The 17,077-nt window shown below is 47.9% G+C and overlaps 1 protein-coding gene across 1 annotated transcript; it reads left to right on the forward strand.

Moving 5' to 3' along the window:
- The first annotated feature begins 15,845 nt into the window (after positions 1 to 15,845).
- Positions 15,846 to 16,769, forward strand: LOC135441464 (olfactory receptor 14J1-like). Its single transcript, XM_064701011.1, has one exon. The coding sequence runs from the start codon at positions 15,846 to 15,848 to the stop codon at positions 16,767 to 16,769; it is 924 nt and encodes a 307-aa protein (XP_064557081.1).
- The last annotated feature ends 308 nt before the right edge of the window (positions 16,770 to 17,077 follow it).

The raw sequence follows: 17,077 nt of genomic DNA on the forward strand, positions 1-17,077 counted from the left end.
GCTTCTGGCCAGTTTCTGCCAGTCATTTGTAATAAAAGTAATCTTCAATACTTCTTGTTAGTTTCATTTTTGAGGTTCTTTATCTTTGTTTTCATTTTAAAATATTGTCTACAAGGTGATGTCATTGTTTGTGCCATTTCTCATTTTGTTTCCCGTCTCCTTTACTGTGACCCACAGCCTGTTTCTATGAGGAGCTGTGCTCTCAGTGGCTGTAAATGAACTAAAGGATCTCCCAGGAAAGTTTTCACTGGAGATCACCCTTTTGTTCCTTCTCTGGAGCTGCAGCAGCAATGTCTGTGTGCAGAGCTGGGGGCAGATCAGGGCTGGCAGTTGCCAGTGCTGCTGCCGTGGCCCTGCCCCGCTGCCCTGCTGGCCCTGGTGTTGCTGCAGGGCCTGAGTGCTCTCTGGGCTGGGCACAGCCCTGGGGGTGGCAGTGCCGGGGCTGCAGCAGGGACAGGCCATGGGCACTGCTGGGGCAGCACTGACGCCTCAGGCCAGGCCCTGGGGGCTCCAGGCTCCTTGCCCAGGCTCTCTCAAGAACACACCCAGGCCAATGCTCAGCACAGAAAAGCTCCGTGAGCAGCCCCAGGCTGGCCGTGGGCAGGCTGGGGGCAAACAGCATGGCTGGGGCTCTGCAAGGGCCCTGGGGCAGACGGGAAGGAGCAGCAGAGCAGGAGCTGATCCATCCCCAGTGTGCTGCACGGCCCAGGGCAGCGTCCCAGAGCGTCCTCATGGAGCTGCCAACAACATCCCCCCTCTGCAGCCCTGGCCTCTCCCCCAGCTCACACAGGTGCCCCATCCTTGCAGGCACAGACACGGCAGCACTGGCTCAGGAGCCCCTGTTTGCATTGCACAGAGCAGGGGGAGCACCCCCATGCTGTTGGTGTGGGGACATGAACCTGAGGGAGCACAAATGCCATCAGCCCCTGGGGCCAGCAAGGGCTGGGGGACACCAGGGAAACCACTCAGGTTTGTGGTGGCCTCTGCAGTCAGCCAGAAAGTTTGTTCCCATCAGCTGGGAGTTTCCTGTCCTGTGGAGAGTTTTATTAATAGTTGGCTAGCTGAGAAAGGCCATACTGAGATAATGCCGCTGGTTAAGCTGAGAGAGGGAAGTCAGCAGTCAGCAAGCTGAAAGGAAATGTCAGCAATTAGCAATCAGTGACCTTGCTGCAACATGAGGATGGGGAGTAGAGATTATTCCTGAATATCTCCTGAGAATATGTAGAAAGTATCAAAAGTAGAACCATAGGAATGTAGAAGTAGGTGTAGTTGCTGATATGTAACTAACCAATCCTGAGCTCAACTTTTGCAATATGCATGAAGTTCATTATGAACTGTATTTAACCCGCCGTACTGATCAATAAATTGGGGCCTGTGATGATCAATGGATGTCCTGGTCTCCTTCCATCGACAAATGGCTACAAATGGTGGAGAATGCGGGCAACGCTGAATTTATGCGGCCAACGCGGAGCGGGCAACGCGGAACCTATGCGGCCAACGGTGAATCTCTGTCCTTTTTTCTCGGATTAAAAGGAAAAAGGAACTTGCCACGGTTGCCACGGTCGAGGAAGTTGGGTGAGAGTCCTTGCAGCCGGGACGGTGCCAGATTTTAAAAGCACCCTTGAGGATCACAACGGTGACTCAAGTCTCTACGTGCCGCAGGAGCCTGGAAGGGCTGCAGCAAGCGCGCGCTGATTAATAGGTATGGATAGGCAAGCGGCATACGATCTCTTCTCCTCATATTTAGAAAAGCGAGGAGTAAAAGAGATAGATTTAAAAAAGGAATTACTGGGGTTATTAGCTTACGGCCATACTAAGGGTATATTTGGTAATCCGCACACAGTTCATGAGCTATCAGAGTGGAGAAAGTTTGGGGAAATATTGATGGATACAATGTTAGATGGTGATAAGGAAGCTAAAAAATTCGGGAAGTTATGGCGGGTGGTGTATAATACGTTACTTCAGCAGGTTTCTGAGAGAAAGGCAGCAGAAAGGGTGACAGAAGCTCATAAGAGGAATATAGGATATGGTCGTGAGGATGATCCCTTAGCACCCTCTGTAACTAGGATACTTATGCCTAAGAATCCCCAGTATAGTGGTGTGGAGGATTTGCCTATAGACAAAATAGAACCGTCTGCACCCTCCTTGTCAGAGGGGGAAGGCGAGTCGGATGGGGGAGGTAAGAGCAAACCAGCTTTGCCTCTGCTGCCGGCTTCAGGCAGGTCGGATGGTGGGGGTGGGAGCAAGCCAGCTTCGCCTCCGCCACCAGCTTTGCCTCCGCCACTACCCCCGAGCAGGCCGGCTCTGGTTACAGCTCCGGCGGGGGGGCCGCTTCCCCCGCGCGAGCCGGCTTCGCTCGTGCCAGCTCCGGTTTCACTGTCAGCTCCGGCGGGGGGGTCGCTTCCCCCGCGCCAGCCAGCCTCTGTGTCTGCACCGAAATGCCGGCAGCATAGCACCCCCAAAGAGCCAGCTCCCATCCCAGGGGCACACTGTGATCTGTGGGGGGAAATGGCTAATCAAAGGAGGGAAACTTGGGCTGCTGTGGCAAAAGAAGTAATGCAAACGGGGGATGGCGAGGCAGTGGAAATAGCTTCTAGCCTTGCATGTCCGATTATATACACACCACAGTATGATGCACAGGGGAATCTTATGCATAACATAGCAGCATATTCTCCCTTAGATTGGAAGTTGTTAACCCAGCTACGCTCCACGGTTAGTCAGTTTGGAGTAAAAAGTGAACCTGTTAAGCAAATGTTAGATTATCTTTTCAATACTCAGATTTTATGCCCAAATGATTTAAGGGGAATAGTGCATTTAATATTCACTCAACATCAGCAGTTATTGTTTAATGCACATTGGCAAGCGTTAGTAAATGAATCAGTTGCTGTACAATGAGCTCAGGGAGACCCATTGCATGGGGTAACAGTGGATGAGCTCATGGGCTTAGGGGCATATTTGCGTACAGAGGCACAGATGATATCGGTTGCAGATAAACTTAGAGAGGCTATGCGATTAGTGCATACATCAATAGATATGGTTAAAGAGCCAGGAGGGTTACCAGCTTATATGGGCATTAAGCAAGGTAGAGAAGAATCATTTGGAAATTTTATTGATAGGGTAGCTACTGCTATAGATCGGGCTGGGGTGGCAGATTATCTTAAGGGGGCACTATTGAAGCAGTGTGCCTTGCAAAATAGTAATCCAGCAACTCAAAGAGTGTTAGCTACTTTAGGAGCAAATTAGACCATTGAGGAAGCATTAGAGCGAATGGCGTTAATGCCAACAGCTTCGCAAGCATTCATAGCAGAAGCTCTAAAGGAATTAGGATTGGAGTTACAAAAGCATGCAGAGTCTAATCAGAATCAGGTGTTAGCTGCTCTTGCTCCTCTCCGAAGTGGCTCACTGGCATTCACGCAAGGAGGTTCAAAGCCATTTATCAAGTGTTACCAGGGTGGCAATGAGGGACACACACGCCGCGCCCAGACACAAGTTGCCGCCGTGACATTAGAGACACCAGCTGCCGCAACATTGCTGCCACCTCCTGCCTGCAACCCGCAACAACAGGGAGCCTCGGTTTGGACTTATCAGTAGCAGTAGACGTCACACTAATGACGAATCGGCCTGAGAAAGTACCAACTGGAGTAAAAGGTCCTCTTGTATTAAATGGACAAGCATGTGGAGCATTATTATTAGGACGCTCTTCTACAACTATGTTGGGATTATTTGTTTTGCCTGGAGTTATTGATGCAGACTTTACAGGGGAAATACAAATCATGGCTTACACCCTTTATCCTCCAATTAAAATAACAAAAGGATAACGTATTGCACAATTGGTACCGTTATCACAAATGACATTGGGAATACAACCATTTACTGGGCAAACACGGGATGAAAAAGGTTTTGGCTCTACTGGTATTACACTTTTAACTGTGGATTTACAAAACAGACCAAAGCAAAAGGTTGAAATTACTTATGGGCATCAAAGCATAACCCTTTATGGATTATTGCATACAGGAGCAGATACCAGCATTATTTCTCCAGAAGCATGGCCACAACATTGGCCTCTATTCCCATCAGCAAACATGCTCACAGGAGTAGGAGGATTTACATTGGCAAGCAGGTCACCTTCTTTGTCTGTGTGCATTGAGGATCAACAAATATCTGCTGTGTTTTCAATTGTGCAACTGCCTCCTACAGTCTCCTGTTTAATTGGAAGGGACATTTTAACACAATTGGGAGTAGTGTTAACTAATCAGCACCCTTTGGGGTAATTGCCATTGCTTGGACTTTCCCCATTCCACTCACCTGGAAGACGGATACACCGGTGATGGTTAAGCAATGGCCACTAAAAGGGGAAAGCCTAATGCATGCTCATGAATTGGTAGAGGAACAATATTCAAAGGGACATTTACAACTTTCCACAAGCATGTTTGGCTAAGGTGTTGTATGTAATTAATCATTTATGTATTTTTGGGGAAGATGATACCCCTCCTGCAATTAAACATCATCCAAGGTCAGGTCAGGAAAATACTAAGGAAACAGAGGTCTGGGTTAAGTATAAGAACCCCAGTACAGGATTATGGGAAAAACCTGCAAAAGTATTATATTGGGGTCGGGGGTATCTTTGTGTTTCCTCACCTACAGGGCCTCTGTGGGTGCCTGCTAAATGGACTAAACCTGTTGTTGATGCAGCCTTTGGTGGACCGCCTTACGGAGGAGGACAAGGAGCGACTGGGGAAGAAACTGCTTCTGGTCCTACAACGGCTATTGCTACAGCTGAAGGGATACTCGAAAGCGGTGGACAGAGCACTGACACACTACTGTCGGACATCCCAGGAGCTGATTGGTTTTATTGACTCATTATCAACTTTTCGTTTAACAAATCCAGCAAAGGAACATTGTCTTGACTGTCACGATCCACACTGTGCTGCCTGGATAGCCCTGCTTTGTGGGGGTTGTGATAGAACTTTTTGGTTAGAACAATCATTATTGTGGGATTTGTGGTGTCACACTTGTGAACACGAGCACCGGTGGGGTAAAAGTTGGCAAGATGAATTAAGGAGACAAACAGGGCAAAATGCGTATATAGCTCTAAGTCTTTATGAGTCTCCTGAACAGAAAATTCTTGCTTATTATCGATGGGAAGTACAATGTGTCGTGAATAGAATTAAGGTTCAAAGTAAATCATGCATAGTCTCTGTAAGGTGTAGGAAAGTAGTACCTTTAACACAGCACTCAATTGTAGGGCCCTTTAAGGGAAATCCTGAAAGGGCACTAGACTGCTGCATTGAAAAGTTGCAGAAATTAAGTCTGCAAGTGACAGGACCAGTAAAAGAAGGAGCAGCAAGATGGAAGATAGATAAGAAAAGGAAGGCAAAAAAGGGAACGACCTCGTCTAAATAAGGCTATTGGTGGTTGCTAATTAATTTTCTATGATTAGGACACTTTTATAGTTGTGGAACCCTCGGGAGGATATAGTTGTTGAGGAAGATAACGAACAAGAACTACGATTACAAAATAAAATACGTCTTGCGTTAAAGAAAGACCTTGAGCTATTAGCCTCATATAGTAAAAAAGCTAAAGAGGCTTTGCAATCACCACCATTAAATTGGTTGCATTGGATTGAAGAGACAGACTTTTATACTGGTCCTTACTTACATTCACTTCCTTGTTATGTTTGCAAAAGGGATAATGATAAGTGCTATGCATGGGTAGCTTTGCATTGTGCAGATTGTAATCAAGTTTATTGGTATTCACAAAGGTCAATAGGATATTTATGGTGAACATTTTGTTTTGGAAAGTGGATTCGAAATTTTATCTGGGTTAGAGCTCTTGAACAAAGTACTGGCCTGCCAGGACGGACAGGATTACAGCTTTTTGAGAGTGCAGAACAAGTAATTATAGCATATCTTAGGTGGAAGTTGGAGGGAACACTTAGAACATTTGAAATTAATAAAGCCTCACGCATCATAGCAGCTGATTTGCCTTCAAACTTATCTTACGCTATACCTGTAATCAAAGATGCTGATTTAGAATTAGATCAGTATATTCAAAAATTGATTCAGCCTTACAATAGACAATCTAGCAAACCAGGGAAAAGACAGCGAAGGAAAGAAAAACAAAGCAAGCAGAAGGAAAAATGAGGTTTGTTCTTGTTATATTGCTCAATGTTGTAGCAAGTGAAGCAGTAGGAATAACATGTTTTAGTCAGCCAAGAGAAAATTTATGGGTGACGCTTGCTAATCAAATTAACCAATCATCGCTTTGTCTTAGTCTTGGAGGAGTCACTAACCCATTTCAAACATGCCTGGTGGGACTTCCGGTGTGGTCTCCTGGAGAATTTTGCAGTTTGATAAAAAATCGAACCTTATGTATGCCTAACATGTCAAACATCAAACTGCCAGGGCAACAAGGATATACTGCAGGTCAGAGTGATGGCTATCGTCAATGTTTACTGATCCAATCACTCAACACCTCTTTACATTCTCCTCCTGAGGAATTGGACCTTTTTGGCAGTACAAACGCCAGTTTGTCTAACACTACAGCTGGTGGATGGTTTAGCTTCAGATTTTCAAACCGACCAAAAGAAACATGGTCCACCCTTGATTCATTCCTGAATGTGAGTGGAATCTCTCCACAGCATTACTGTAAATGTAACAGCACAAAAATCACGGCATCAATGAAATTACCCACAGGAATATTTCTAATTTGTGGAGACAGAGCGTGGAATGGTATACCAGCTAGACCACAGGGTGAACCCTGTTATTTGGGAAAATTGTCATTGTTTCATCCTAATGTGTCCTTGCTAATGCAGCTGAGTCAAAATTCAAACAGAAAGAGACGTAGCATACATGACTTAGACTGCAGCTCGATAGGAGATCCACAGTTTTGGGGTACATTCAAACAGGTGGTTGTTTCAACTATCTTGCCGGGAGGATCTGCCAATAAGGCTATGAATTTAGCAAAGCAATTAGGGTGCTGGGCAAAGGATGAGCTGAACAAGACATCACAAATTCTAGACATGCTAACCGCTGATGTGCAGAGTGTTAACTATGCTGTTTTGCAAAATAGAGCTGCCGTAGATTTTTTGCTCTTAGCACAAGGACATGGATGTGAAGAGTTTGAAGGAATGTGTTGCATGAATCTGTCTGATCATTCAGTGTCCATTCACACTAAGACAAAAGAACTGCAACAGGGACTTCACAATCTCAAGGAAGAAGAAGGTTTAGGAATTGACGAATGGCTTAAAAGCTTAGGACTTGGGCCATGGCTGAGGAACCTTGTGATCTACGCTATAGGACTGCTGGGTGTAATTTTACTGTTTTTGCTTATTATGCCTTGTATCTTTAATTGTATTCAAAACATGGTCAGCCGTACAATAGCAAACACCTGGAAAACTAATCTCCTTGCTCAACAAGAAAACGGGGGAAATGTGGAGAGCTTTATTAATAGTTGGTTAGCTGAGAAAGGCCATACTGACATAATGCCGCTGGTTAAGCTGAGAGAGGGAAGTCAGCAGTCAGCAAGCTGAAAGGAAAATGTCAGCAATTAGCAATCAGTGACCTTGCTGCAACATGAGGATAGGGAGTAGAGATTATTCCTGAATATCTCCTAAGAATATGTAGAAAGTATCAAAAGTAGAACCATAGGAATGCAGAAGTAGGTGTAGCTGCTGATATGTAACTAACCAATCCTGAGCTCAGCTTTTGCAATATGTATGAAGCTCATTATGAACTGTATTTAACCCGCCGTACTGATCAATAAAATTAGGCCTGTGATGATCAATGGATGTCCTGGTCTCCTTCCTTCGTCAAGGATGAATGTTTGACAAGAAAGTCTCACAGATATGTGTGCTTGGCAGAAAGAGTTTTGAATGTAGAATCTGAAGAAGGAATAGAAATGAAAGCAAGTTTTGATACAAAAGGAAAGAATTGCAGAGCCAGTCTTACTGGATAGCTAAGAAGGCAAAGCGTATGTTAGTTAGAAAGGGTTTTTATGACTTAGTTCAAAGGATAAGACCACCTCAAACAAGTTGTTTTTACCAAGCAGATAGATAGCACAGGCAAACAAGTCAGTAAATGTTGCAAGCAGAAAAAAGATCTCAGAATTTTCCACTGCAAGAAAACTGGAAAACAACTTCTAGCTTAAACAATAATGTACTAACTTTTAGGGACTGGAGAACAGTAACATGAATATGGTAATTACATAAGTTATGATAGGCTATAGGTAAAAGTTATGGTATAGATTTGTTCTTCTGTATTAGGATGCTCTGCAAGTAAAGTATATAATGCATTGTAACCAAAGCTAAAGGGTCTTCAGGCTTGTCTGAAGATGGAGCTGACAGCTGTAGGCACAGGCTCTATCACCCGTGACCCTGGACTGCTGTAATGTCTTGGATACAATAAACTGCATTTTGAAGAGCCACCTGGAGTCCCGCATCTCTCATTCCATCTCTTACTCTATGGAAACTCATGGAGCCAGGGGTCAGTTGTGACAATGCGGGTCCGAGGACACCACGGTGACACTACGGAACCTCATGGAACCAAGGGGGCATTGTGACACTGTGGTGCCTCATGGAATCAAGGAAACCACTGTGAAACTTGGGGGCCCCAAGCAACCAAGGGTCCATGGTGACCTTGTGGAGCCCGTAGTGTCATAGAGGAGCCATTGTGACACAGCGAGGGCGCATGGAGCCGAGGGGCCACGGTGACATATCAGGGCTTTGTGGAACCAGGAAGGCATTGTGACATTTCAAGGCCTCATGAGAGCATGGGGCCATTGTGACAGTACAGAAGCAAGGGCAACATTGTGACACTCCAGGGACTCATGGAACCAAGGAGACCCATTGTGACACTGTGGGGTCCCATGAAACCAAGGGAACATGGAGTAGGTCTGGCTGGCTGGGCCTCCTGGGGACCACCTGAGAGGCCCAGGTGACCTTGGCATGTAGATGGCTGCTTCTCATCTGCCTCTGAAACACTGGGGTTCTGGCCTTTCCTTCCTAATGAAAAGAACTCTTCTTCCTGTCTAGGCACCCATGGCCAAAATGGAGATTCCATTTCCAAAAATGCCTTATGTGCAAGGATAACCCCTAGATGAAAGATGCCAGGAGAGACAGGTCTGGCTGGCTTGGCCTAAGGGTGGCCACCTCTCATCTTCTTCCAGAAGACTTGGACTTCACTCTTTTCTTTCCTGAAGGAAAAAGCCATCCATCTTGACCATGTGCCCATGGCCAAAATTGGTATTCCACCTCCGAAAGTGCATACATCCAAGGACTGCTCCCAAGTGAAAGCTGCCAGGACAGCCAGGTCTGTCCTCTTGGAGAGGTCTTGGCCTCTTGGGGGCTGCATCTCACCTGCTTTCCAAACACTAGGCTCAGTGCTTTCCTTCCAATGGAAAATACCTGTCCTTCTTCTCAAGGTGTCTATGGTCAAAATTGAGATTTCTCCTCCCAAATTCCATATATCCAAGAATTCCTCCAAGACAAAAGTTGCCAGGACAATCAGATCTGGCTGGCTTGGCCTCCCAGGAGCCACCTCTCTCCTCATCTGCCTTTTAAACACTTGGGCTTGCTGCTTTCCTTCCTTTGGAGAAGAACCGTCCTTCTTATCTACACAAAAATGGCCAAAATTGGGGCTCCACCTCCCAAAATTCTCTATATCCAAGGCTTGCTTTCAGACAAAAGCTACCAGGATAGAAAGTCTGGCTAGCCTAGGCCTCTGATGGCTGCCTTTTATCTGCCTTTCAAACACAAGTGTTCCGTGCTTTCCTTCCTATGGAGAAGAACCGTCCTTCTCCTCTGGGTGTCCATGTCTGAAATTGGGATTCCACCTCTAAAGTTCTCTATATCTAAGGGGTGCTCCCAGACAAAATCTGCCAGTACCATCAAGTCTGGCTGGCCTTGGCCTCTGGTGGCTGCCCCTGCCACACTGAAGCTGTGTTCTTTCCTTCCCATGGAGATCACTGGGACACTGTGGGGCCTCATGGAACCAAGGGGATCATTGTGGCACCACTGACGCCCATGGAACCACGGGGCCATGGTGACACAGCAGGGCTTCATGGAACCCAGAGACCATTATGACTCTGTGGGGCCTGATGGAACCATGGAGACCATTGTGACCCTTCAGGGCCTCCTGTCACCAAGCGGGCATTGGGACACCTCAGGGTCTCATGGAAGCAAGGGACCATTGGGACACTGTGGGGCCCCATGGAACCAAGGGAACATGGAACAGCTCTGGCTGGTTTGGCCTCCCAGGGGCCACCTGACAGGTCTGGCTGATGTGGGGATGTCATGGGCTGCCTCTCATCAGCTGGGAGTACTGGAGCTCTGTGCTTTCCTTGCTATGTGTTGCGGTGTGTTGCAATGTCCTGTTTTAAACTTCCGGTCCCTTCCCAGGTGTGCCTATACCTTCTCCCTTCCCCCTCGCCCCTCGCTGAGTGTGCCCTGTCAATCAGGCTAACATACCAGCAAGGCGTCGTGTGATTGGTCCCTCAGGCCTGGGGGACATTGGCCCGTATAGGTGTCCCTAGTCCCTTGAGACCCTGCCCCTTCACCTGGTTGGTGGCTCACCTGTCCCCTCCCCTTCCCCTGCCCTGAGCTTAAAAGGTTAATGAGACCATGCGGCCTCTATTCTGGTGGCAGCAGTTGCCCCGGTTCAGACCTCTGTACCCATGGAATAAACATCTGGCAACCCTCCAGCAGAATCCACTCCTTTCTTCTCTTCACCATCGCCAGAAGCTCTCTCTCCTGAGGTAAACGGAGTTCCTGACAAGCCTGGACTTGCACCAGTGCCCCGCTGCAATCTCCTGCAGCCAAGGTATCTCTGGGGTAAAGCACCACAGTGCTGCCTTTGGCCCAGCAGCGAGGGTCAGAACTGGCCCAGGCACCATCTAACAGGTTATATTGAGATTCATATTCCAATAGCTATGGAAAAAAATCGTCTGACTTTTCAGATACCCATTGCCAAAATAGGTACTTTTGCAAAAAATTTTCCTCTATGCAAGGGTATCTCTCAGTAAAAACTGCTTACTCTGGCTGGCCTTGGCCTCTGGTGGTCACCTCTTATCTGCCCCTGAAACACTGGGGCTCTCTTCTTTCATTTGTATGGAAAAGAACTGGCATTCTTGTCCAGGGACCATGGCCAAAATTAGAATTTGGCCTCCCAAGTTCCGTATATCCAAGGATTGCTCCTAGACAAAAAAAAACCAGGACAAACAGGTCAGGCTGGCTCTGTCCTCTGGTGATTTTCTTAGACTATGAGCTGAATGTTTTCATTTGGAAACACCTTGGAGAGGGCACAGAGATCACTTAATAAGGGATTTTGAGGTCTTGGGCATATGGCCACTACATATGGACAAAGGAACTCTGTGCTCTGTGCTGTTGTAGTGGTTTTGCATCATGGAAGTCATGTCCTAAGAGAAGCTGCAAGCAGCTTCCTCTGTGTCTTGCAAAAAATCAATCAGTAATTAGCTTTGAGAATTGACCATCTGTTCAACCACTAAGGAAACTGTGCACGCTTCTGTGAAGACACATGTTAAAGATGAGAAAGCCTGGGAGGGTCTCTTTCCCTTTGGGCTGGTAAAGAGGTAACAAGGCTGACCTGGCCCCCATCTCAGCCAGGCCGGGCTGGGCGGCTCCTGCCGTGGGGCTGGGCCCTTTCCCAGGGACCCCGCCAGGCCCTATCGACTGCCAGGCAGGGCAGGGGAGGCCACGGGGCCGAGGCCAGGGCAGGCCATAGCTGCAGTTGTGACCATCTGGGCACTGCTGAGCCCTGCCCCACCGCCAGCCCGAGCCCAGCCAGGATCCACTGGGCCCCAGGAGCAGCCCCGGGCCGGGCCAGCTCAGCCAAGATTCTGCCGATGTTGGGGCTCACCCGCAAGCCCTGGGCAGGGGGAGGAGATGCCATCAGCCCCCGGCCGTGCTGCTGCTGTGTTCTGGCCTGGCTGCTGAGATCCTGGCCCTGTCCCAGCACGGCCCATCCTGACACAGCCCCAGCGCAGCTATTGCAGAAACCTCCATCGTAAAACAGCTCTGGCCGCAAGCACTGAGCCTGGCCGGGGTCACGGAACCATCTGCAGGCCCCGGGTGAGATATGTACTCTTTCAGTGCTTCCATCCTCCCTCGAGTGAGAGAAAAGGACAAAGTTCAGGCTCATAGAGGAGCAACATGAAGACCCCAAGGTCAGTGAAGAGGAAGTTGAGTCCCAGATGGGAGGGATGAGGAGATGCCTTGATCTTGGGGCTGAAATCCTCTTGTAAAGCTATGGAGAAGGATGTATTTGATACATCAGACTCTCTTTTTCCCTATAATGCATTGAAAAGTATGGGGAGATGACTTGTTCAGAATTGCCTCTGTGGCAGCAGCTCTCTGGCCACAGAGAGAAACAACTTTCCCAGGCATCATGGTGGGAAAGTCTGTAAGAAGATCAGAGAAAAGAATGAGAAACAATTCTTATCTTCACTAGCTGAACCTAGTATTGTAAACATGTGGATGTGTTATGGAGATTTACCAATGGGTGGTTTCCTAAATAGCCAATGGTGATGGTATTTGGATTGGAGGACCAGTTAGGACCACCTGTAGTGAACTAGACTATAAAAGTATGGGTTTCTTAATAAAGATTATTGTCAGCCTTCTGTGAATCATGGAGTCAAAGTCTATTAATACCTGGCCGTGGGCCCTTGACGTGAAAGGCCTCCATGCTAATGTAAGCAAATGCTGAAGTAGCTGTGATCCCATGAGAAATTTGAACAAGGAAAGAGAGTAGAGTGATGAGACCCTGTGCCCTCAGAGACAGAAGAAGATCTCTGTTCCCAGAGATGAAGATGATTTCAGAAATAATGAAGAGAACCTTGCTCTTAAGCAATTCATCTTTAAACAAACACCCCATAAGTTGACATGGCCCATAAATACAGCTGGGGGAAAAGATGTGAAAAAATGGGAGGGACTTCACAATTGCAGATTTTCTGGATGGCTGGTATTCATGGAAATTGAGAGCCATGAGAGAACAGTTTTCTTATGGAGAAGTCTCCATAGCATGAAAGAGAGACTCCTCTCCCTAAAGGAAATGAAGAAAACTATTCTAGATGTGGTAAACTGACTGGAAATTTTAGGTTTTGTCTCCTTATATTGTCAATAAGAAAGAAAAGGCTGTAGGGAGAGGAGAAGTGTTCTCAAAGTTTTCTGATTCTGATTCCTATTGTTCTTTTAATTGCTAGTATTAACATTGCTTTACCCCCTTTAAATACACTTTCTTTTAGTTACTATTATGAATTTTTCTTCATACCCTTTAAAAGATTTGAGCCTACTTTGCTTCCTCCAAATCCTACCTCACAGCAGATACTGAGTAAGTATATTCTAGTGAGTGCACCGGTAATTAGCCAACACTGAACCCACCACACTAATTAAAACATTTGCAAAGAAATCTCAAAAAAAAAAAAATACTACAAAAAAATTCCTGATGAACTGCTCCAGACAAGAGGGAAATCAAGGCAGAGCCATGCTTTGTCAGGACTTGCTTGATCCTAATGAGCCCTGTAGTGCATTTGGAGCTGAGCCCTGGAACCTCAGGGCCTGAGAGGAGATGGCACAAACCTTTCCAGGAGTCAAAGTCAGAAGAAAACCCCAAAGTGTCTCAAGGCATGAATGGGTCCCACTGAGGTCCATCCCCTACACAGGCTCCACATGGACTTATAGGAGGAGAGAATTATAGGCCAGGATGGCACAAAAACCTCTTGGACACTCAGTGTGGAAAGGAAAATCCAAAGTACCTTAAAAACCTTGAGTATCTCAAAGCATTAATGAGCCCCACTGAGTGTCAGTACACAGCTCTCAAGGGACTCGTTAAAGCAGATAATTGCGGCCATGATTGTACAAAGTTCTAACAGAGTCTGTATCAAAATGGAAATACCAAGTACCTTAAAATAACTGAAGTACCCTGAAGCATAAATGGCCCACTAAGTGTCATTACAGATAAAGGCTCTCAAGGGACACATTAAAGGAGATATTGGAGGCTGGAACTGCACAATCTTTTTCACAGAGTCTGTATCAAAAGGGAAACACCAAGTAGTTTAAAAAACTGAAGTACCCTAAAGTATCAATGAGCTCGAGTGAGTGTTGTTACTGACAAAGCCTCTCCAGGGACTAATTACAGCAGATAATTGGAGGCCATGATTATTGCACAAACGTCTCAGAGACTCCAAGGCAAAAGCCAAGCCCAAAGTCCTTTGAAAAACCTGCAGTAAATGGGAGCATTAAGGAGCCCCCAGGGCCATTCCTGAGCAAGACGCCCCAGGAACTCCTTCCAGCAGATACTCGAGGCCACTGGGATGTGGGCTAGGGGAGGATGCAGAGGGCAGGACAAGGGGCTGACAGTGCCCAGCCTGGCTGGGGCTGTGCCAGGAGGCCCCAGGGCCTCAGGACAAGGTGTCTCCTCACAGCACTTGGTGGCACAGACCCTGCTGCTGTGCCCCAGGGCACCAAGACTTGGCTTCTCTTTGTCCCCTCCTGTCATCACTGCCTCCAGTTCTCTGCTCTGCCTGGGGCCTGGGGACACTTTCTCAGTTGTGTCCTTCAGTGGGACCCATTAAAACTTCAAGAAAGTTTGGAGTTGGATTCTGACTTGGAGTTCTGGAGAGGTTTCTTCAGCTCCCTCTCAGGGACTGATGTTCAGGGCCTGAGCACAAAGCCCCAGAGGCTCATTAAAGTCCTTGTGCTGTGTCTGTGCTGCTGAGCTGGGCTGGGCTCCTGGCAACCAAGAAGAGCTTCAAAAGCACATTTCTCTTGATGAGCAGCTCTTCTGCCAGCCCAGCAGGGCTGGGGCACTGCCTGCAGCCACCCCAGGCACAGCACAGAGGCACAGAGAGCTTCAATCAGTCAGGGCTGGGAAGGTGCTGAGAAGTGCCTGGGGCAGAATCACTGCCAGCCCTTGGCACAGGAACCTCTGGCTGCAGGACAATGCAGCTGCAGCTCCTGGAGCCATCTCTTAAAGCTGGAACATCCCAATGCCTACAGATCCTGTGAGTACATTCTCTGATTGTCTCTTGTGCAGAGCAGCCAGGGGTGCCCAGGGCTGTCCTGCAGAGCAGGGTCCTGCAGCCCAGGGCGCTGTGCTGGGGCAGGGACTCTGCTGCCTGCCAGGGACAGCTCTCAGCCAGCCCTGGCAGCTGCTCCCAGCACTGGGGGACAAGGTCTGGGTGGGAGGAGACAGCTGGTAAGGCTTGGAAGGGTTCTCCTTGTGTGGTGATGATGCTGCGTTTTCCAGGACTGCTCCAATCCCTGCATTTAACTGCAGAACATTTCCAAGTAGATTATACAGGGAGCATAGCAAGGCAGGGGCAGCAGGAAAGGGGAAGTCCTGCTTTATAATCTATTATTTTGGGTTACCTGAATGGGAAATTGACCATAGATATTCATTTTAGTTCAGCTTGAGGCAAATAAAAAAAAACATTATCTCTGGTCTAAACAAATCAGGCAGTGACAGAAATCAGCACAGGGCCCCTCACAGGCAGAATCAGTGTTGCTTTTCCAGCCCCCTCAGGGTTGCTCTGACGTTGCCATCAGAGCTTGCAGAGCCAGAGCTGCCCCTGAGCAGTGCCTGAGCTGGGAGGGGTCTGCAAGGCAGAGCTGAGCCGCCAGGGATGGGCTGGGATGTGGCAGCACTGGCAGGGCCAAGCCCTGGGCACAGGGAAGCAGCTGCTGGCAGGGACAGATCCAGGCAGCAGAGCCCTGGGCAGGCAGTGGGGGGGAAGTGCCCCCAAGCTGTGCTGGGATATTTAAAGTTCTCTCCAAACACAACTATTCCATGACTGCTTTTTTTACAGATCCCCATGCTAAGGTAACACAGCAAATGTGCAACAGCAGCTCCATCAGGCACTTCCTCCTGCTGGCATTGGCAGACACGTGGCAACTGCAGCTCCTGCACTTCTGCCTCTTGCTGGGCATCTCCCTGGCTGCCCTCCTGGGCAACGGCCTCATCATCAGCGCCGTAGCCTGCGACAACCACCTGCACACGCCCATGTTCTTCTTCCTGCTCAACCTGGCCCTCACTGACTTGGGCTCCATCTGCACCACTGTCCCCAAAGCCATGCACAATTCCCTCTGGGACACCAGGAACATCTCCTACACAGGATGTGCTGCTCAGCTCTTTTTCTTTCTGTTCTTTATGGGAGCAGAGCTTGCCCTGCTGACCATCATGTCCTATGACCGCTACGTTTCCATCTGCAAACCCCTGCACTACGGGACCCTCCTGGGCAGCAGAGCTTGTGCCCACATGGCAGCAGCTGCCTGGGCCAGTGCCTTTCTCAATGCTCTCATGCACATGGCCAATACATTTTCCCTGCCCCTGTGCCATGGCAATGCCCTGGGCCAGTTCTTCTGTGAAATCCCACAGATTCTCAAGCTCTCCTGCTCAAATTCCTACATTAGGGAACTTGGTCCTCTTATGGGAAGTGCTTTTCTGTTATTTAGTTGTTTTGTGTTCATTGTTTTCTCCTATGTGCAGATTTTCAGGGCTGTGCTGAGGATCCCCTCTGAGCAGGGACGGCACAAAGTCTTTTCCACCTGCCTCCCTCACCTGGCTGTGCTCTCCTTGTTCCTAAGCACTGCTACATTTGCTCACCTGAAGCCCCCCTCCATCTCCACTCCATCCCTAGATCTGGCCCTGTCTGTTCTGTACTCGGTGGTGACCCCAGCCCTGAACCCCCTCATCTACAGCTTGAGGAACCAGGAGCTCAAGGCTGCAGTGTGGAAATTGATGACTGGATGGTTTTAGAAACATTAAACTGATGGCCAATTTCTGCAAATCACTTATAATAAAAGACATCTTTGACACTTCTTGTTGGTTAGATTGTGGGGTTTTTTCTTTTGATTTACTTTTTTCATATTGTCCACAAATTCATATCCTTGTATGTGCCATTTCTCATTTTGTTTCTCTCCACATTCCCTGTGCCCACAGACTCTGTCAATGAGGGGCTGCACTCTTGGTGGCTTTAAAGGAACTAAAGGATCTCTCAGCAAAGATTTCTGCAGAGATGCCCTTTTGTTGCCTTCTCTGGAGCTGCAGAAGCAATGTCTGTGTGC

The sequence above is a fragment of the Zonotrichia leucophrys genome, unplaced genomic scaffold (assembly GCF_028769735.1).
Source record: "Zonotrichia leucophrys gambelii isolate GWCS_2022_RI unplaced genomic scaffold, RI_Zleu_2.0 Scaffold_303_63500, whole genome shotgun sequence".
In the NCBI taxonomy this organism is placed as follows: Eukaryota; Metazoa; Chordata; class Aves; order Passeriformes; family Passerellidae; genus Zonotrichia; species Zonotrichia leucophrys.

Coding starts and splice junctions, on each gene's coding strand:
- LOC135441464 (XM_064701011.1), top strand. CDS start 15,846: ATGTGCAACAGCAGCTCCATCAGGCACTTCCTCCTGCTGGCATTGGCA.